This window comes from Dichomitus squalens, assembly GCF_000275845.1.
Source record: "Dichomitus squalens LYAD-421 SS1 unplaced genomic scaffold DICSQscaffold_13, whole genome shotgun sequence".
Classification (NCBI taxonomy): domain Eukaryota; kingdom Fungi; phylum Basidiomycota; class Agaricomycetes; order Polyporales; family Polyporaceae; genus Dichomitus; species Dichomitus squalens.
Genome location: NW_006766895.1, coordinates 201,286 through 220,858, shown reverse-complemented (window position 1 = coordinate 220,858; position 19,573 = coordinate 201,286). Strand labels below are relative to the sequence as shown.

At 53.4% G+C, this 19,573-nt stretch overlaps 7 protein-coding genes across 7 annotated transcripts in view; 5 read left to right on the top strand and 2 right to left on the bottom strand.

Moving 5' to 3' along the window:
• Window positions 1-746, bottom strand: part of DICSQDRAFT_136430 (purine nucleoside permease) — a 2,575-nt gene extending 1,829 nt beyond the window's left edge. Inside the window, exon 1 of the mRNA XM_007365569.1 lies at window positions 534-746. Within this exon, the coding sequence (XP_007365631.1) occupies window positions 534-725 (192 nt within the window). The 5' untranslated portion in view covers window positions 726-746. The remainder of the gene's footprint in view (window positions 1-533) is intronic.
• An 897-nt stretch (window positions 747-1,643) lies between these two features.
• On the top strand, window positions 1,644-3,710 carry DICSQDRAFT_105651 (purine nucleoside permease). Its single transcript, XM_007365568.1, has 3 exons — window positions 1,644-1,959; window positions 2,018-3,374; window positions 3,434-3,710. The coding sequence occupies exons 1-2, from the start codon at window positions 1,855-1,857 to the stop codon at window positions 3,044-3,046; spliced, it is 1,134 nt and encodes a 377-aa protein (XP_007365630.1). The 5' UTR covers window positions 1,644-1,854; the 3' UTR covers window positions 3,047-3,374; window positions 3,434-3,710.
• Window positions 3,711-3,742: 32 nt separating this feature from the next.
• DICSQDRAFT_126968 (uncharacterized protein) lies at window positions 3,743-4,288 on the top strand (the record flags this gene model as incomplete). The annotated part of the gene is made up of 3 exons (XM_007365567.1): window positions 3,743-3,936; window positions 3,997-4,161; window positions 4,234-4,288. The coding sequence occupies 3 exons, from the start codon at window positions 3,743-3,745 to the stop codon at window positions 4,286-4,288; spliced, it is 414 nt and encodes a 137-aa protein (XP_007365629.1).
• A 1,087-nt stretch (window positions 4,289-5,375) lies between these two features.
• Window positions 5,376-7,550, top strand: DICSQDRAFT_126967 (uncharacterized protein; the record flags this gene model as incomplete). Its single annotated transcript, XM_007365566.1, has 14 exons — window positions 5,376-5,437; window positions 5,528-5,573; window positions 5,633-5,646; window positions 5,943-5,988; window positions 6,055-6,080; window positions 6,300-6,324; window positions 6,366-6,394; window positions 6,782-6,837; window positions 6,897-6,909; window positions 6,969-6,996; window positions 7,047-7,104; window positions 7,160-7,184; window positions 7,236-7,362; window positions 7,419-7,550. 14 exons carry the CDS (start codon window positions 5,376-5,378, stop codon window positions 7,548-7,550), a joined length of 687 nt encoding a protein of 228 aa, XP_007365628.1.
• Window positions 7,551-11,140: 3,590 nt separating this feature from the next.
• Window positions 11,141-15,551, top strand: DICSQDRAFT_86057 (proline-specific peptidase). Its single transcript, XM_007365565.1, has 14 exons — window positions 11,141-11,325; window positions 11,379-11,414; window positions 11,482-11,553; window positions 11,782-12,105; window positions 12,154-12,344; window positions 12,401-12,541; window positions 12,599-12,795; window positions 12,860-12,979; window positions 13,029-13,296; window positions 13,359-13,432; window positions 13,486-13,707; window positions 13,771-14,224; window positions 14,278-15,145; window positions 15,204-15,551. Exons 13-14 carry the CDS (start codon window positions 14,475-14,477, stop codon window positions 15,424-15,426), a joined length of 894 nt encoding a protein of 297 aa, XP_007365627.1. The 5' UTR covers window positions 11,141-11,325; window positions 11,379-11,414; window positions 11,482-11,553; window positions 11,782-12,105; window positions 12,154-12,344; window positions 12,401-12,541; window positions 12,599-12,795; window positions 12,860-12,979; window positions 13,029-13,296; window positions 13,359-13,432; window positions 13,486-13,707; window positions 13,771-14,224; window positions 14,278-14,474; the 3' UTR covers window positions 15,427-15,551.
• A 1,031-nt stretch (window positions 15,552-16,582) lies between these two features.
• DICSQDRAFT_161452 (uncharacterized protein) lies at window positions 16,583-17,649 on the top strand (the record flags this gene model as incomplete). The annotated part of the gene is made up of 8 exons (XM_007365564.1): window positions 16,583-16,630; window positions 16,684-16,734; window positions 16,793-16,937; window positions 16,988-17,017; window positions 17,072-17,147; window positions 17,207-17,353; window positions 17,407-17,457; window positions 17,518-17,649. Exons 1-8 carry the CDS (start codon window positions 16,594-16,596, stop codon window positions 17,647-17,649), a joined length of 669 nt encoding a protein of 222 aa, XP_007365626.1. The 5' UTR covers window positions 16,583-16,593.
• A 493-nt stretch (window positions 17,650-18,142) lies between these two features.
• Window positions 18,143-18,472, bottom strand: DICSQDRAFT_169950 (uncharacterized protein; the record flags this gene model as incomplete). The annotated part of the gene is made up of 2 exons (XM_007365563.1): window positions 18,143-18,152; window positions 18,219-18,472. 2 exons carry the CDS (start codon window positions 18,470-18,472, stop codon window positions 18,143-18,145), a joined length of 264 nt encoding a protein of 87 aa, XP_007365625.1.
• Window positions 18,473-19,573: the final 1,101 nt, after the last annotated feature.

Genomic DNA, 19,573 nt, shown 5'->3' with positions numbered 1-19,573 from the left:
GTGATGGCGCGCTGGCGCAACGCATCGTTCAGCTCGAACGCCTCGGTGCCGTACACGTAGCGCGGCCACTGCCCAGGGGCAGTCGTACCCTGGGGAATATAGCCCGTGTTGAACTCAGCCGGGATCTCCCTCGCGTCGACCTCGTATTGCAGCGCAACTTGAACGGAGAAACGCGCGAAAGCGACGGAGCCCAGTGTCCCAAATTTGGGAGAGATCCCAGCGACGCCCGCGAGGAGGAAGTAGGATTGCCTGAGGTCGAAGGCCGGCGATTGAACCAAGGCTGCGGTGGAGAGTGCTGCGTTGATCAGACCTTCGTCTGTGAGCAGCTGACAGATGTCGCCGTCTGAGGTGCATCGAACGCTGGAGTAGCGCCGCGACAGGCCGGGGACGGTGATATTCCGCGCCAGGAGGTCAAACTCCGGGATCCCGAGCCAGGCGGAGCCTTCATCACCGTACTGCAGTCGTTAGATCCAAGGTGTACTCTTGGATTAGACATGTTTGCACGGACGCGGAGAGCGCGGTTTCATACGCACGTAGTCGACAATCACGACTTTGGGAGCCAACGGCGCGTGCTCCGCCACAGCAAATTGGACAACGCCGGCCAGAAGCGTGGGGCCTCCCATGAAGGCCCGCATTGCAAGCAGTACGCGGCTGTAGCAAAGGAACGCAGGTGCAAAGACGAGGACGAGGAGTGCTGGGAAGAGTATCCCCTTCCATCTGGACATCCTGCACGGTGAGGGAACGAGGACGAAGAGCACAAGGACCGACTCCGTGAAAGTAGCGAACGAAGCTGCGTGTGCTCTATATTAGGTGTCGGCGTCTTCAAGCTGTGCGCTTCTCCTGCTATGTGCTTCCTCCTAAAACTCACTAATCGTGCCCGTGTTCAGACTACCCGTCCCCGTGTACAGTGACAGTCTCGTTGCATGGGTCTATCATGTCCATCTGGTACCACCGAACAGAGGAAACCAACGGCCACGGAACATTCACAGGCAGGTATGAGGATCTCGTGGAACTCGACCGAGCAAACATATCCGAACGCCTCTCCAGGTTGCGGTACTCCGTGACCAAGCCCGGCACTTCAATCGCCTTAACTTCGACGTCTCCGTAATTAAGTAACTTGTCTTCTGAGGTTTCGTTGTCTCTCCAGCTTTGATGTCCAGACCGACGAATAACGCCGCCTCAGCTCTCTGACTCTGACAACTTTGTACACGACAGGTGAGTGCGTTTACAGTTCTCCACAGCCTGAGGACGTACCAATGACTCATGCTTATCCTTCCGTATCCTCAGAAAGAGTTGGAAAGCGGTTATGAGGAACGTCGACACTGAGTGGCGCATGTCCCATACACTTGTTCCACCGGGGGAACAGCTGTCGAAGGAGAGTGCTGGAAGTAGATTAATATGGCATGCCGCGCGTGCCGAGACGAGGTGCTGGAATAGGGGATGTTATAGAAAACACTCTCTATGATGGCGTTAGCGGATTGGCAAAGCCAACAGAAGTGCCTTCCACTAAGAACTAACAGTAGTTCATGAAGAAAACAAGTGAGGTAGTCCGAGGATACGCGGGAGGCGCCACGGGCAGTGTGGGAAAACATAGACCTTCCCACGACTGAGCGTCTTGGGGCAATCAACTTGTTTGGATACCTCGTTCACCACGGGGCCCCGGCTCGCCGAGGGATCTACATATAAAGCTCGGCGCATCTGTCGCAGTCGTGGCAGCTCGTCCATAAGATGGCGGTACTTCCCTGCGGGCGGATCGTGGCCTCCTCCCGACGCTCGAGCTTGTCGCCATTGTTCACGACTGCCAGGTGCCTGCGTCCACTCGTCCAACAAAACTGCTAGGTCCTTCCTGCCAAGATGTGGATGTGCATATGGAGACTCCTCGCATTAGTGGCGATCCAAGCCGTGGTGGCGACAGCGAATTCGCAGCCCTTCGCACCCAAGGTCGTCATCGTTGACTTCGTGAGTACATACTTGTGTACTAGCCTACGGAGCGTGTTCTTCTGACTATCCTCCAAAGTACACTGATGAGGCCAATGCGTGGACCGGCATCCCCGAGTTCGACCTCCTCGCACGCAACGTCACCGTCCCTAGTCTCTCCAGGCGCTATCCCGCCATCCACTGCACGGCCTCGGCCGACATTTGCCAGCTCGTCACAGACGAGGGCGAGATCAACGCGGCGCTATCCACGTTCGCTCTCATCCACTCTCCTCTCTTCAACCTCACCCACTCGTATTTCCTCCTCGCCGGTGATGGGGGCATCTCACCAAAGCAGGGCACGCTCGGCTCGGTCGCGTTCGCACGTTTCTCGGTGCAGGTCGCGCTGCAGTACGAAATCGATGGGCGCGAGATCCCAGACGGATTCCCTACCGGGTACGTGCCCCAGGGGACGACCGCACCAGACCAGTGGCCGCTGTACATCTACGGCACGGAGGTCTTCGAGCTGAACGACGCCCTGCGCCAGCGTGCCGTCGCCCTCGCCCGCAAAGCCAAACTGAACGACACTGCGAGCGCCCAGCAGTACAGACAGCTGTACGCCAGCGAGCCTCAGTACGCCGCAGCACTCGGCGAGCCACGCGTGCTTGCATGTGACACGGCGACGTCAGACGTGTGGTGGAGCGGTGCGCTGCTAGGAGCTGCGTTCGAGAACACGACAACGCTGTTTACGAACGGCACGGGCGTGTATTGCACTACGCAGCAAGAGGACGGGGCGGTGCTCGGGGCGCTCCTCCGCGGGGCACTCGCGCGTCGCGTCGACTTCGGGCGCGTCATTGCTATGCGGACAGCGTCGGACTTCGACAGGCCGCCCCCAGGCGTGAGCGCCGCGGACAATCTGTTCAATGGGCAGGACGCGGGGTACGATGCGTCGGTGCGGAATGTGTACCTTGCGGGCGTGCAGGTCGTGCAGGGTATCATGAACGAGTGGGAGGATGTGTATGAAAGGGGTGTAGAGCCGCAAAACTACATCGGAGACGACATTGGCTCGCTAGGTGGGATTCCGACGTTTGGACTAGGCAGCCAGTTCGGCGGGCTCGCGCCAGGACAATGATATGGTAGCTGCTGTCTTACGTCCCTAACACCTATGCAGGGCAAGTATGCATGTGTGTTTGCCTTTGTTCCAGCGCTCTTTGCACGTCGCACGACCAGCTTCCACATTGCTACTCGTCAGAAATAAGGATGTTACGATGGCATGGCAGGACTGACTACGGCGCGGTAGCTGTGGACGTGACCAGCGCTAGATCTGACCTCATTCGGAACAATGTCAGTGCACGCGCGACACGCGCGTAGGGGCTAGAATGCCAGGGGTCCAGGTCGTTCGAGCTACCTACTCCGTTCATATGTGGCATGCGACTCAGTCCTGTCAGACAGTGCCTCAGGTGCGACATCTACCCTATAAGCCAAGTGACTAGTACTCACACCCTCCTGGGACTGGCAGGCAGACTCTGAAGCGGCGAGGCTGATACACTTAGTGGCTTGACTGACTATCTGCCACAGAATATGCCCTACCTATCATACACAACTCCTCAGCAGAGGCGAATAATGAAGGCACGGGCACAAGCCAGGCCAGCGCTGGTGCTAGCTGGATGCACCGTCGCAGTCCAGCGGCTCAACTTCATATCGTCCCATGTGGTACAGATGGCGGAGGACGCCTAGTGCATGGATCTGACCTCACAAGCTTTGCAGGCGAGTACAAAAGGTACACAAGGCACTCATCAGGGAGCACGCGTTGGGCCCACATCTCAAGATGCGCAGCAGCCGCCTCCTCTCGCCTCTGACTGGCATTCTCGCCGCGGGTTTCGCCTTAGCCGTCGCCCAAACCCCTCAACCGCCACCCACTTTCGACGCCATATTCATGGGACAGATTGTCAGCGGTCCTTCCCAGGACGCTCTGAACACCACGGGGCCTTTTGGCATCCGACAACACGCGCCCGATACAGGGTAAGTCATGCTCTGTACAGAGCTCAATACCAGTCCTCTCACCCGGAGACATGTATGCAGCGGAAACCTCACAGATGCCAAGACGGGCGAGGTTGTCGCGACGCTCCTGCCTACCGCCGACACCGGCATCCTGAGCAATTCTGGGATATTCTTTCCCTCGGCTGTCCTGCCATACGTCTGGAAGGCGGATGGCAAGCTCGCCTCCATAACTGTCAATGGTATAGGGTGAGTCTGGATTCCATCCACGACCACTTGGATTTCGAAGGAACGAAGCTGAAAAGCCTCGATGGCCGCCAGAAACATCAATACCGGCTCCTTCATCTACGCGTGCGTCCTCGAAACCGTAGTTTGACAGCGAACGTGCTCACGCTCACAGAGATTTCGTATTTTCAGGCACGTGGAAACTGACTCGCCTACGTATTCATGGATGAACAGTAACTTCTTCATCGTTCGGGTTACGGTAGGGGAAAGACCAATGGAGGCCCGTATCACTATGTATGGGGTCGCGGAAAGTTCCACCTAGTAGTAAAGGAAGGGTATCCACCGATTGTAGACTAGGGAAGGAGACGAAGTGAATGAGGTACAGTCCGACAATACAGGCATAGTCATGCAAAAACACATAGACTAGCCCTCAAGAAAGGTCGGATGGTACGCGTCTCCTTTGGAAATGCCGTTGTGCCATGCCGACACCCGGACCTATTTCTGGTATGCTCGCGATGAATGGCGTTGTGCATAATGCAATACATAGATCATAACTAATTGGAGAGAAGCAGTCACGACGGGCATCTGCCGATGTCGCGGTCCCGGTTTGGGTCCGGGGCATTGGTCAATGGCCGTCGTGAGCCCGGAGATTGGGATACCAATGAGATCGCATCATCATCGGTCCGTGGCCAAAGCGCTAGCTATGGTACGGTCATATGGTACGATGGGTAGCGTCAAGCATCGTGTTAGCCAAAATAGTCCAGAAGAATGTCACGCCCAGCTGCGGGATCTGTTGTCTGCTTCGCCGCTGTAGGTGCATGTGCATGTACTTTGTAAAGGCTTCTCTAGCTGTTGCACCAACAGAGCTTCGGCTGTGATGGAAGCCTTCATCGCCTGAGCGTTTCTAACATCTATGGCTGCGCCGATGTGTCTTACGGTTACAGTTTATCACTGGGACGTGAGACCAAGGGTACATATCAATCAGATCAGGTTTCTTCTTACTCATCAGAAACCTTAGTATATCTACAACCAGTTTTGCATCCGTATGGAGCAAAGGAAAACCCTCCGACACTGCAACCCGGGACAAGCTACCCGCAGTTCTTGCGGTGCAGTCTGCATCACCCATTCAGCGCTGCTTGTTTCCGCGCTTCACGGATACAGTAGATATATACAGGCACCCAACAGAGCTGCCTCCACGGCGACATCCCCCCAGAGTACAACCAACTTGGTTACGTGGTATGGCCTCTCCAATAGAGAATCTCTACGGCGCCCTTCTTCTGGGTACATTCTTCAGTCTCATGTATGTGTCAACCACTACATCCATGTCTTACTCATATGGTCGTTGACACTTATATAGACTGTATGGCTTGATGCTGCACCAATCATACAGATACTTTCGCGTGTATCCCAATGATGAAGTGAACATTCGTGTACTGGTAAGGTGTTCTGACGCTCACGAGTGACTATGTTCTTGCGAACTGACGCTCTGATTCAGGTGTGGTGCGCTTTGTAAGTCGACTATTGTTTGCGAGCCTATCATCTCTCTGACGCCTTGCAGAGTTTGTGAAACACTTCACACTATTTTCTCCATGCATGGAATGTACGGGCTCCATTTTTGGGATGTCAGCTCTTAAGCTTAGATATGAGTCGCAGCTACCGCTCGTTGGTAACCAACTACAATGATACGGCTGCGAGCTCAATGACAATATGGTGAGGCGATTGAAGCGCATTGTGCATCTAGAGACTCGTGACGCTAATATTCTCTCAGGTCCTTTGATGTTAGTGGTCATATCTTGCTCTTATAGGGTATTAACCAACATCTCGCGCACCAAGGCACTTCCTATCACGGCGGTGAGTCGGCAGTATCTATTTCCCATTACGTATATATATGGAGATAGGTTACTAACTAATACGCAGGAGCTGTCCATCATTTTGTCGCTGGTGTGAGTTTCTACGGCTCACCATGCATTGATCTAAGCTGAGCATGGTTATGAAGTTTCTTTGTCCAGCGGGTATGGATGAGTAGGTATCCACAATGCAAGATATACGTCAGAGCCTGACTGTTATCCAGTGGGCCTGAGTAACAAGTGGATTATCGTGCTGGCTGTACGTTGATTCTCCATGACCAGTTATACTTGACTCATGAGATACTCACCCACCAGTGCGCTGGAATACTCGGGAGATTTGGTAAGTAAACTCTGAGCAATGTACGACTTGCTCTGACATAGGCCTCCGGGTTATACAGGATTTTGCGTAGGTGAGTAGTAATGTCATCGTTCTGTTAGAGACCCCTCTCACATATTGTATTCATAGTGATGACTGTATACTTGTATGAGTTTTCTCCTTCGACAGACAGGAAACACGAACTGAGCGCAGCCTAGAGTGACCTCAGGAGTTATGGATTTCCCAGGACGCATTCAGCGGCAGCACGGTGTGCGTCCTTTGTCTGGCAGAGGCCCTTGTGGATGGTAGCTGAGCGCTCGACAGCTCGTGGTGTCAGGGAAATATGGATGCTCCACTGTGGCCCACATCATTCTCACAAGCTCGCTCCTTTACGTGATATACTTGGGTCAAAGGCATCGGAAAGGCTCCAATACAATGTGCGCTTGTCTAGCCCATTAAGCCTATATTATTCCGCTAACAGTCACTCTAGCTCCAGATCGCTCATGGAGAACTTCATGCTCTATGTTCTCAATACAGGTGTGTACCCTTGGCTCGCTGAGGTAAGTTTTTGGATATCTAATGAACATATGATACAGGACTACTGGTAAGGTGCGCAATTTGGTTACATGTATCTCCTCCAATCATTCACTAATTGTGCTACATATCAGCATTTGTGACATCGTGTCCTGGATATTGGTATGTAATTATCTGGGACAGTATGTCTGCTGTCCTGACCATCCAAATAGGCATATGCAGTGGCAAGGACTGCTTGGTGGATTGCCTTCGATACAGCAACCACGAAGTGTAAGCAATCAAGTCTCGTAGCCTATCCTCGGAGAATTGACCCAATCGCCTGCAGTGTACCTTATCACTTTCCTCTCCGTGTGAGTGGACACTGACGTGAAGGGTGTATCGTCCGGCTTACTGTTTTGCAGGTTAAACTCCCGAGACATGGCAATCACTAGAGGCATCGAGATATTTGGATCAGATGCAACCTACGGGCTTAATGCCATCGAAAGGGCGGCCAGACAGGCTCGTGCTGAACGGTATAATGCTCCTCAGGTCAGTGAAACGTGACCAGCTCTCAAATTCTGGACTGAAAATTTCCGGTCCACAAGATCCCTGACATAGGCCCGACCAAGATTGACATCAAGGTGGCAACCGAGATCGAGGGGGAGAACCAAACCACCCGTGACATGATGGCCGACGACAGCGACGCGCATAAGCCCGGACAAGTCTTCCGTCTGTAGACATTTAGATCTACTCCTGGAAGTAGCTCTAGTCATGGTTTCGTGTGGGAGGTACGAAGCGGTTCCCAGAGTGTCTTTTCTCTCGGTGTAGCCTATACGCGACCATTGTGTATATAACAGCTTGAGAAACTGAAGGTATGCTTGTGTTGTACCCCCAAGTTCATCAGTAGCCACGGCGTCCCTTCAACCAGACTTACATGAATGGGTCGCAAAACAGAGATCGTTCTGCTCTTGCCTCAGACCAGAAGCGATACGTCTCAAGTTGTCAGATGGCTGGCGTTATGGGGTAACTGGAAAGCGGAAAACCTTGTCACGTCATCCGTCTCAGTTACAATGCAGGCAGGCGCAGCATAAGTCAAGACATTGCTTCGCGCATCACGACCGATGTCTTTAGAGCATTTGCCTCTGAACGCTGCGCTCGCCGCTGCAGGCCTTCACGCTGACGTTCATAGTGCGTCGGTAGATCAACAAATTCCTGAAACGCAATATAGCTATCGGGACTGTTGCGGAGTCTTTACACTACACTACGGGAAGGGGCTGTACTGATCACGTACATCCGTTGTCCATCATGATGTGACGGTGAAGGGAACTACCTACGTCTGACGCACAAAGAGAAGCTGGAGTATAAGGAAGCAAACCTTATCTCCGCAAGGAGCCCGCGGAGAAATTCTGATAGAGCGAGTGCGATACCTTGAAATATCTTGAGCTCAGGCTGGAGGCAGAGACGCGCCGTGAGGTCGGAGAGTATCTCGAAGCCGAGCGCCTCTCGGCGTCGATGAGCACGCGCTGAAGCATATCATCGAGCTGGAGTGCGTCATCGCCCTTGGAGCGGATTTGTACGTCTTCGGGTCTCCGCCCTATCCCGGACTCGACCTGAGGGGAATAGGAAGAACGAGACGCTCCAAGAGGCATTGAACTAGGCCGCGTAGCATTCCATGCGTAGGGATAGACACGGGTCTACCCGTGCGCGTTTTGACCTGACCCGTACCCGTACCCGCGCGGGTTCATACCCGAGTAGGTCGGGTACGGGTTGACGTCGGGTACGGGTCGAAGGTCGGGTAAACAGTGCATTGAGGATCAATTGGAATATGGCTATCTGATTGTCACTGTAGATGCTGTCACAAGTTCTCTGTGGACACAACATCTACAGAGACAACCACGTAAGCATTGCTACCTCACAAATCTCGTTTGAGTAGAGCAGCGCTAGTTCAAGTACCATCCCCATGTTTCCGGGTCTTCTCGAGTGTGTACAGTGGCTGACAGTGGCCGCGCTTGCTAATGACCCTGAAGTGGGGATCGTTGGAAGTTATGGCAGTCATACAAGGGTCATTCGCGCTAGAATCATCTTGATCTATAAATACATTCCGCCACAGTGCAACGAAGTTCTTCCTCGCCGACGGGTCCACGGGCCCTACGCTCCGCCGGGTACGGGTTTTGGTCGGGTCGACCGAACCTTGACCCGTGCCCGTGCCCGCACGGGTATATACCCGGACCCGAGGCGGGTTGACCCGACCCGTGTCCATCCCTATGGACCATGCGACTCAAGCGACCGGGTCGAGCGCGAGAAGAAGGTCAACAGGGACTTCTACGGAGCAACGAAGGGTATCGAGATGTCCGCGGGGAACATTGACTTGCTCGAAAAGCAGGCAGAGAGCTGAGTATTCTGGTATCTCGCCGGAGGTCTTCGCTTGTGCGACGGAGTAGGTCGAGTGGACGATGTTTGCGTAGACAATAGATTGTCAAGAGAGCAACGAGATAAGTAACAAAATCACATCATAGAACTGATTCAATCGATGCAATAGGGACGCCCTGCGCGAGGACCAATTCTCTCTCGAACAGCATCCGCCATCTGAGGTTGCGGCTCGCTAGCATGCGACAGGCTGCCGCCGAGAATCCCATCATGATCAGAAGGGGGAGCGGCAGATGGAAGAGCTCTCAAGGGAGCGGAAGGAATGCATAGCACACCGCCAATGGGAGATTTCCGAGCTTCAGGTGACCATCAACATGCCCCCACCGAGCTGGACAAGGACACGAGGGCAGCGGGCGTGACGCCAGCGCCCATGCTGAACTGCGTACTGGGCTCAGTCGAGTGCTCGAGACAGGCCACCTACGGGACTGGTGGCAGTGAAGGAGCGAAGAGCAAAGTGAGAAAGCTAGTGAACCTCAGGTCCCCAATCTCTTGGCGAACTTCGGCAAGAGCCCAGGGCTCGCTGCTCAGACTCGCAATGGGCCGAAGATTTAGTTCGAACAAAGGACTCGCGAGCGCAAGTACATCTGGTCTGATCAGCATTGAAGTAGACGTACTATACAGTCGTAAACGTAGCTGACAGTTTCCAAGCATGGACTCTCAAGGAATCATCGCAAGTATTTTTCTCGTCTTATAGAGAAACTGTATCGACTCAATCATCACGAGGCTTCTCTGCAAAGTCGTGGCGGGTCATTGAAACGGGCATCGTCGGCACAAGGGAGGGCCCGCGAGCACGTTGTCAGAATGCTGTGTGCGGGTCGTGGGATTAAAGATCACTTCTGTCGTAATCCTCCACCATAAGTGATTCCAGAGTGATGGATTCTTGGCAGCGACAGCGCCGAAACTTCTGACAGCGACTACCTCTATCCTGGAGCGGACCGCCGGAATGGCCAGTCCCAGCGCAGAATTCAATCCCCGATGCATTCTGCGCCTCCACGCTCTTGACACATACACGGGCACATTCCACGATACCCTGCACGATCTGCATGTCCGCGAAGGACACGTTCTGCACCAGCGCATCGGACCCGATATCCTGCCCGTTGAACACACGTCATCACGTTTGAGAGTCGGGAGAACGCCAGAATCTGCCGCAGAGCGGCACTGCCATACTGCAGATGGTAGAACCGGCACTGCGGCAGACATAATGGCCTTCACTCCTATCAACGCATGCTAGGTGCAGGGCAGCTGATTGGATATGAACACGCACCTTATGCCTGGCATGTCTGGCCTTGGCGTCCACTCTCTAATGACTCTAAAAACCGGGCGGAGATAAGGCATAGGCGTAAAGAGTGGAGCGCGAAAGGAGTTAAGGATGAGGAGACTAGGCATCGAGTCCACCAAGAGCACTGTGCGGGTGGGCGGCAGTGAAAACAGGAGGGACAGGGACCCTGCGACAAAGAAAGTCTCCTCGTTAAGGAGCGAAAGTCGCAGGCCGCTTGAACTCACGTCCCAATGAAGGGGAAGGGAGGAGAATGGCAGCAACCAAAGGCGAAGACGTCTATCAACAGCAATTGAGCGTGAGAGATCCAGTAAATAGTCAGCCCCGAGTAGATGTGCGCAGGAACGGAAGGACAGCGGTTACAGGAGGTTCAAGAGCACATGAAAAAAGCGAATGAGAGCATGAGGACGTGACAGGTTTCTGGCACCTTAGAGGGGCAGTCGTAAATTGCGAAGAGACGGGCCACATTCGCCGGGGAGGATGGTAGAGACGAGCGTGGGAATGAGGTCAGGATGCGTTCGGCCGAGCGGGCCGAATGCGCTGGAAGCGCCTTGCTGCCTTGCTGCCTCTCTTGCTCTTGCACGTCGACCAGACATTTGGCCATCTGTCGCATCGCCCTAAAAACCGACCAGGTGGATGGGCTAGTCTCGTATCCGCGACGCTACTGGCGAACTCAATCGTCATGCCGCTGAACACCAATACCATGGTCTGCTTCTCATCGATCTTCATGGACCCTTCGTACCAGGCCAGTTCGCTTCTGCGCACCTCACATTTCTCCAAGTACCAATCGTTAACATAAGTGGCTATATGTATGATACAAAGATTGACTTAGTGCGTCCTCGTTCTGATGCTAGTCCCTCAGGCAATGCCCGACAACACTGGGCGCTGCGTACGCTAGGTATGGGGTGGACGTGAGGCAATGCACTAGGGGTACTGGCTCAAGACGTGCTATGTATTGAATACAGGCAGAACATGCTTGGAGCATCCAATTCGAGCCCGCGAACGAGAACATCAAATCGGTGACTGTGCTTGCAATTGTGAGTCCATCCACCTCGTCTTGGTTGCCCTGTTCCTCCTCCCCATCCCGTATATGTTCGTGCGTGCCCATGTCAACGCAGTGCAGGATGGAAGCATGGAGAGCGAGCCATACTCGAAGGTGACGGCACTATCTGCCTACCGAAGTGCTTCCCGCTTTTCATGGAGAAGCTCTGTCGTGGACGCTTCGAGTCCGACGTGTCCTACAGTGAGCTAACCGCTACATCTAGTACAACCTTTCATGCGAAAAGTTGGATATCACAACACCATCACGCGTCCATGTACCAGAGTGTCAACACCTAGTGCGTGCTGTAGCAGAGGCTGCCGGATGTGCGGGACTACTACGATCAGCTGTCTCGCGCAGCTGTCTCGCACTAGGTCGATGCTTCCCTGAAACGACTGAGCACGTCCTAACTCGACCAGCTGCAAATCCACATATGCTACTTTGATCGAGGACAGGCGCTGCACGAGCTTGCCTACGTTGGAAACCGGGTAACCCCTTCCTTCACCATGTCTGAGATTCACGACCACCTCGACACCATTCTCATCCTCAGGTATGTTCCCATGGTTTCCGCTGAATGCGAAGCTGATCTCAATCGCAGTACTGCCATTCAATCACTAGGATATGCCCTGAACTGAACGTGTACGCCAAGCTCATGCCATGCACCCAGAAAATGAACAGGGATTGCTCTTTCCGGATCGCCATTCTCGACACGACAAGGATGTACCACATGCTGACCCGGAAGTGTCTGCGACCGGAATATCCGTCCTTGGCATCTGTCATAGTCTTCAGGTGTGTATCGCTCGTCTCATTGTACTCATGGAGTGCACCTGAATATGCGAAAGTAGGAGATGGCGTGGAAGAAGAAGGGTATGGTGGCTATATGCGAGCATCGGGAGTACGGCTTTACCCAGGTGCAAACATGCAAAATTGGTGGCGAGAACAACGGAGTCGACGCGCTGCTCAAGGATTTGGGCGAGGATTTGCAGGTGCGTGTTACATTCATGTCGCCCACTCTGTCTATCTGACGTTTGCCTCTTTCTCAGGCCTGGGCGACCAACTTCATGAACTGCTCGAGCGATTCCACATCATCGGACGTACAGCAACCGCGCCATATGCCGTGGTAGCGCACCGCTCCAAGTCTTTATAGGGTACACAGCTCCATCCCGAGGTCACGCACTCCAAGCAGGTGATTAGCAACTTTGTAATGGGCATCTGAGGCTGCAGAGAACACCGGACAATGGCAAGTTCTCCCCGTGTCGGACTATGATGCAGAGTTTTGCCCATGGTAACGACCGTTTGTACAGGAGTTCAATTAAGAAGGTGTCGCGCGCATTTGCGAGATATGTGGAACCAAAGGTCGCCCACAGAGGTGGTGTTGATAGTTCTGTTGCGGCGAAGCTGATGCATGGGACTATCAGCGATCGGTGAGTTGCATACGAGCCAGACTCAGACAGCCACTTAGCGGCCATGTAGTCTTCGCGCTACCATCTTCGACAATGTTGTTCTCCGTCTACACAGGATATAGAGCAAAGATCCCGGCGTGAACCTCACCGTCGTCGACCCGTCAGATCTCTTCCTTTTGCGTCTCGAGGGCGTCTCGGAACCAGAACAGAAGCGCAAGATCATTGGCCTCCGTTCATCAACTTCTCCGAGACCGAGACGGCGAAGGTTGAGGCTGAGGCTGAGAAGGAGGAGACCAAGGGTACCGAGACCAAGGGTAAAATCCAATGGCATCTCCAAGGTACGCTCTACCCCAACGTCACCGAGAGTAACAGCCTTAAGGGACCAGTTGCGACGATCAAGATGGATCATATCGTTGGTTCTGCTTGAGCACATGGAACTGAAGCTTATCCAGCCCCTCCACGAGTTGTTCAACGGTAAGATCGCACATCAGAAGCTCGCAGGAGCAATGCATTGATGTTGGGCATAGATGGGTCCACGCCCTCGGTCGTCTACCTGAGTACGCATAGTCGGCGCCAGGGCGGTCCTCGGGCTTCGTCATCTCCATACACCCGCACCACAGCGTCCGACTTCGTTGTCCCACCGCATCCCTACCAGGCATGCCCTGTGGATCATGATTGACGCGGACTCATGCGCACTTTCATCCGATCGACTTCATGGCTTACTCCCCCCTCAGAGGCTTTGTATCATTGTGGGTGTGTGAGCTGCTATCGATATAGCCTCATCGTGTCTAACATTGTCTTGATATCTGCAGCATTTCCTCGCGAGCCTCAACGGGGCTCGTGACGTGTGCCTAGGCCTGTACAGTATCGGCCATCACGGAGCGCGCTAGGTATGTGTTCGCTCTTCGTGCCTTCCTCGCCGTTTCCTTTTCCTTCGCTACTTCCTTACGCCCCGCGACCTCGCACTACATATACAATTGGCTGATTTTATACACTATTCATATGCGACGGTAAAGCGCTCTGGATGTGCGTAAGCACCGCTAATTGATGCTTATGTGCTGCTCATGTTCATGTTCTAATCCGAGAGAAGGGTGAGGCGTTTCAGGAAATCATGCCCGCATCGTGCGAGAGCAAACACGACTAGTTTACGATCAGTCTCGGCGCTGAGTAGGCGGTCCAATTTGGGACTCAACAAGACTTCGATGTTTATCACGATCGGAGGCATCAACCAGGGACTTTCGCACCGATGGTCCACGATAGTGGATAGTATGTCGTTTCACGTCACGTGATTGTGAAAGCTATTGAGTTATTGTTTTCAGGCAGGGAAACTCGGCAGGAGGCCATCGGAATTCTGGCACGTTCAATCCGGCGCCGGGATACTATTCCAGTACCCCAGCGCTATTTCTGCCGCTAAGCGAAGCAGCTGTACATCCCGGCTCTTGTGGGATCCGCGTTCATCTTCACTGCTGCTGCTGAGATTCTCCCAGTCCCGATATCGATCAACGACCTAACCAGCATGCCCGCCATTTGTGTCTCAATCAAGGACGGTCACATTCCCTTTCCATACAAAGGCGAGACACACCAGACATACTACAAGGTCTTCGGAGACCTCGAGCATCGTACTCGCACCCCCGTCGTCGTCCTCCTCCACGGTGGCCCGGGTCTCTCACACGACTACATGCTCCCCATCGCAGACCTTGCGGACGAGTCCTACGGGTACCCTGTCATCTTGTACGACCAGATCGGCAATGCACGCTCGACGCACCTCCCAGACCAGCCAGAGGACTTTTGGAATGTCGATCTGTTCCTCGACGAGCTCGAGAACCTTCTCAGATACTTCCAGATCCAGGACGGGTACCACATCGTGGGGCACTCGTGGGGAGGAATGATGGCTTCAGAGTTCGTGGTTCGGAGGCGGCCCAGCGGCCTACAGCGACTAGTCATCGCCGATTCCCCAACGGCGATCGCGCTGTGGGGCCAATCGTTCTTTGAGCTCCTGCAACAGTATCCTCAGTGGGTCAAGGATGCTATAGCGAAGGGCTTTGAGGACAGGGAGGCGTACTGGAAGGCTTTGGGGGAGGTATACGCGGTTCATGGCTGTAGGGTGCAGCCGATGCCCAAAGACTTGGAGTATTCGCTGCTGCAGGTATATGGCGAAGGCGCTGACCTTACTGTCGAGAATGCCCCGTAAGTAGTACCTATCTATTCATATTCGCCTCATCCCTCTGAACTCCTCGGCGCACAGCATCCTGAAGGGCTGGACAATCGAAGACCGTCTGGACCAGATTCGTACGCCGACGCTGGTCATCAATGGCAAATACGACATTGCACAGGACTATGTCACCCGTGCGTATGTAGAGAAAATTCCCGGAGCAAGATGGATCAGACTCGAAGAGTCGAGCCACACGCCGCACTTCGAGGAGAGGGATAGATACATGAAGGAAGTCGCTGCTTTCCTCGCAGGGTAGAGGTAGAGACGATAGAAGGGGACAATCGAAGGAGCAGTAGCAGTATGTCGTCTAGGTTGTCAGAACGTGTACATTCTGCCATGACGTTGCTGCAGACTGGAATATGTTGGCTCAGGCTAAGAACGTGTGCAATGTCACAGCTCTAATGAGCCGTTTAGACGCTACAGAGCGGTCAAAATGATCTCCACCTACCGGTGTTGCGAGGTTCGCGCGTCCTCCACCATAGTCGAATTGACGACTGGTTCGACACCATCCCCATCTTCTACTTTGACATCAGGCTAGTGCCAGTGGTGATCGATGATGATTGACGTCCTAGCCAAATAAGTTGGCCGTGCGGCCGTCTAATTTCAGGTAACATTAAGAGCTTTCATCTGCTCCAAGTCATTGCTATGTTCAGGGCAACCGAGGACGTGCAATTTGAACAAAAACATGCGTGATATCTTCATTGTGTATTTGCTACTGACCGGAAGCCCCTACGTATGCTCAGGTATTCTTTTACCACGAGGAGACATTACACACGTTTATCTGAGAATGTCTAGCGATCGGGGTACTACCTGTGCGCAGTATATGCCATGGTCTCTAGTTGCAGGCCCCACACCCTCACCAGTACAATCTCGCGTTCCTGATCAATCCGAACAGTATATCCGGGCTTGTAACTCAAGAGGGAGATGTCGCTGACTTAAGCACTGCAAGCATAGCTCATCCAAGATTGACGGCGCAGATGAGGAGTCTGCTCTCATGGAGTCAAATTCTGGGTGAGGTCCTGCAGGTATGTATAGTTTTTGTGTTCGCTGTTCATTCCGATTTTATGAAGCACCCGTTTCCACGTCTGTATGCCTCTCAGCGGCCCAAGTCTTCGAGATTTCGGACGGGTTTGAGGGCATCGATTCCATAGTATTCAGGGTTGCTTTGCGCATCTCGGATTATCGATTAGTGTGATACGTGCGGCTGCAGGTTTGATCGACATCAGTTATCGTTATTCACCATGATGTTGTTCTTCCATATCACCGCCCGATCAATATGTCATCTCTACCCTCTGATGCGTTATCTCGAACATTCGTTACTGGGCTTGCCAGCAGGGTTTGCTCCCATCATGCATATATAGACGTCCTTCGACCGCCATGTCTCACAGAGAATTCATCCGTGCTAGGGTCTACACAACCGAAGATGGGGCTCATCGTCAGACAGGTCATTAAGCCCTCTGGTGCGTTTGTGATTAGCGATGGGCGTCGTATCGATACTGACGTTATTCGCCAGAGGATGAACTCGGTACATACTCCAAGCTGCTAGCTGAGGCCTTCGGTTACGGTATATGCTCTCCGATTTGCCTTCCATCATGCTTCTGCGAGCTGAATTGATACAATAGGGTTCTTTGGTAGCGCATTGAACAACGATAAGACGTTACAGGAGCCTATGATGTCCGCCCATATGAACGCCGCCCTTCTCGAGAATGTCGGCGAAGTAGACATAGCCGAACTTCCCGAAGTGGGCGTTGTAGGAGTGGCTGTGTGGTAGGTTATGAAACAGGACGACATGATGTTTCCCTACTGAACTGAACCAGGTTTCATCCTGGACACGAGTACCTCGACTCGTAAGCGTTATTTGACTGATAGATGCAACGCGGTACATGTTGAACCTCTCGAAGTGAAGCTCAGCTGAATGCTGGACACAATCAAGTGATGGCAGGATTGCCTGTTGAACTGCAGAACTGGTGGAAGGAGGTTTGTCCTAGATCGTGTTCATATGGTGCAACGCTTCTCAAGCTTACTACCCACGTTAGTTCCTCGAAACCTATGGCAAATTGACAGATCGCGTCCTCGGTCATGGCGTGAAGCTTGGCGCGTACCATTTGCAACTCATTGGCGTATCTCCAGTGCATCAACGCAAGGGTGTTGCAACGGAACTAATAAGATACATAGAAGCAAAGGTGAGCCTTGAAACCTCTCGGTCGCATGGCGGTCTGTATCTGAATATCAATAGGCTTGTAAAGATCGTGTTCCCTGCGTTTTGGAGACTGTAGGGAAGACAAACGTAATCACACGCACGATAGCTGGTTCAATAGCTCTCTGCATGCTGACAGACTTGCCGCAGCTATCAATCTACGAAGCTATGGGTTATCTCATCAAGGGAACAGGCACGATCAAGACGCCTCCGCCACACACAGGAAAATTCGAAATGGCGGTTTTGCTGAAGCACACAGAGGAACAGGGTTCTGTGGAGTGAATGTCACAGAACGATTTGTATGATGAAACATCTGATATGTATCTCGATGGGATTTTGTGACATCCATGCTCAACATCCTCGCCTTGTTGTCGAGGTAAGCGAAATATGCAAGCCCTCCCATGAGCCTCTGCGCCGTGAAAATCCACACGACAGTCCGCAACCGCGAGAAGACGTTGAACAGTAGTACATCCCCGCTCGCCTCAGGCGCCGTAAGTATGCTCGTCTCAAAGAAGACCTTAGACATACCAACGCTAAAGATGGAGATGCCCACTGCTCGAGCGCGTTAATTATGCTCAGGAACACCATCCGGCATCTATACACTCAGGCGCGCTGTGTCCTGGGGCCAGGACCTTGTACCCCTGACGGAAGTCGACGAACGGCATCGTCAGCACAAACAACGCTGAAAACTACCTTCGTTTGCCTTTCATACTACCACCGCCCTCCATGAGCTGGTAAAATATGCGGAAGCTGCGCTCTGCTTCGCTACGTACGATCACTTGACTCTGTTCAAACAGATGCCGGTCAATATCAGCGCCGATGACGCTAGTGAAACGCTGGTGAGGACGAACTGTTCCAAACCATTCGAGCTACTGCTTATCTGCGTCTGAGCGTTCTCGAAGGCTTTGAACATGGGATCCGCTTGTAGGATCTGCTTCACGAGAAAGCCGAGATGGGCTTTGAAGGTGGAACGTGAAAATCCGGAAACGGGACGATGGATGAAGATTTCCTGTGTACTACCGCAGCAGAGAAGGCCGAGAGACGGCACGACGGAGTCGTATATCGAGCTCGACAGCGAGGGAGGTTGGGAATGTGAGGGAGTCATTGCGAGAGGAGCATGTGCGTTTGGGTAATGGATATCTTCTCTCAATGCCCGCACCAGACCTGCCCCAGACGGACGAATTGCGAGACGATACGGCAGAGTGATGGTGGAGGGCACACCTGATGAGGATCTAATTCCCTCGCTCCTCGCCCGACCCTGACTCGTTCTGCAACTAAGAAGATGTAAGGGGGTTTTCATCGCAACTTCGTTGTCGACAGGATTTGTGAATGATCGTGTCGGAGGGGAGGAGTAAGGACCTGACTGGTACGTGCAAAAGAAGAGCAAGCTGAAGCATCGCGGCGGCCAAGACAAAGACAATTTGATCCGATCGCGACTCCCCCGTCCGGCCCGAAGTCTGCTCCACGGTCCGTGATGGACCGTCACAGCACACAAGCGCCGCGGCGTGCACGATGTCGCTTATCCGCCCTCCACACTATGTAGCTTGTCCTCTTGAACCCAGGCTCAATCCATCCTACATCGTCTCGCGTCCGAGGTCCTATCGTCTCATGTCGCTATTCTGGCTACCCCTGGGGTTTATGTCGCCTGTCTTTCGACCACAAAGTCCCTCTCCGGAACCCACTCGGGAAGCGCACAATGCGATTCCAACGCAGACTCGTTACCTTGTGTTGGAATCCTGGCGTCAAGATGGCGAGCTCGCGGAACGAGCGCCACAGGTCCCGCCCCCCCGACGGATACCCGCGCCCTTATCTACCCCTATTTAGCTACGTATATAAGCCTTATTGTATCTACTGTGTACGGCACGCGTTTGCACCGGCCAAACGCGAATCCCATTTGTGCCCGCTTGCCCTCGAACTTCTACACCTTGGCGTCAGCAAATTCGTCGGGAGAAGTTTCTGCTTCGGCATCGAATATTCGTAGACATGCTGAAGGGATATACAATCAGGCATCCTCCGGATTTGTTTGCAGTGAGTCGCCCAACCCGTCGCTGGTCCACCGGAGAGAGGCATGGATTGCTGAGGGGCTGTCGACTGTATAGCGACTCCCGATCAAATAGGCGCAAGACAATTTTTGGCGGTGTGAGCTTCAGGACTATGTAAGCACCTCCGTCAGTTACCTCTAGTGCTGGTTATCCATGCGGTACGG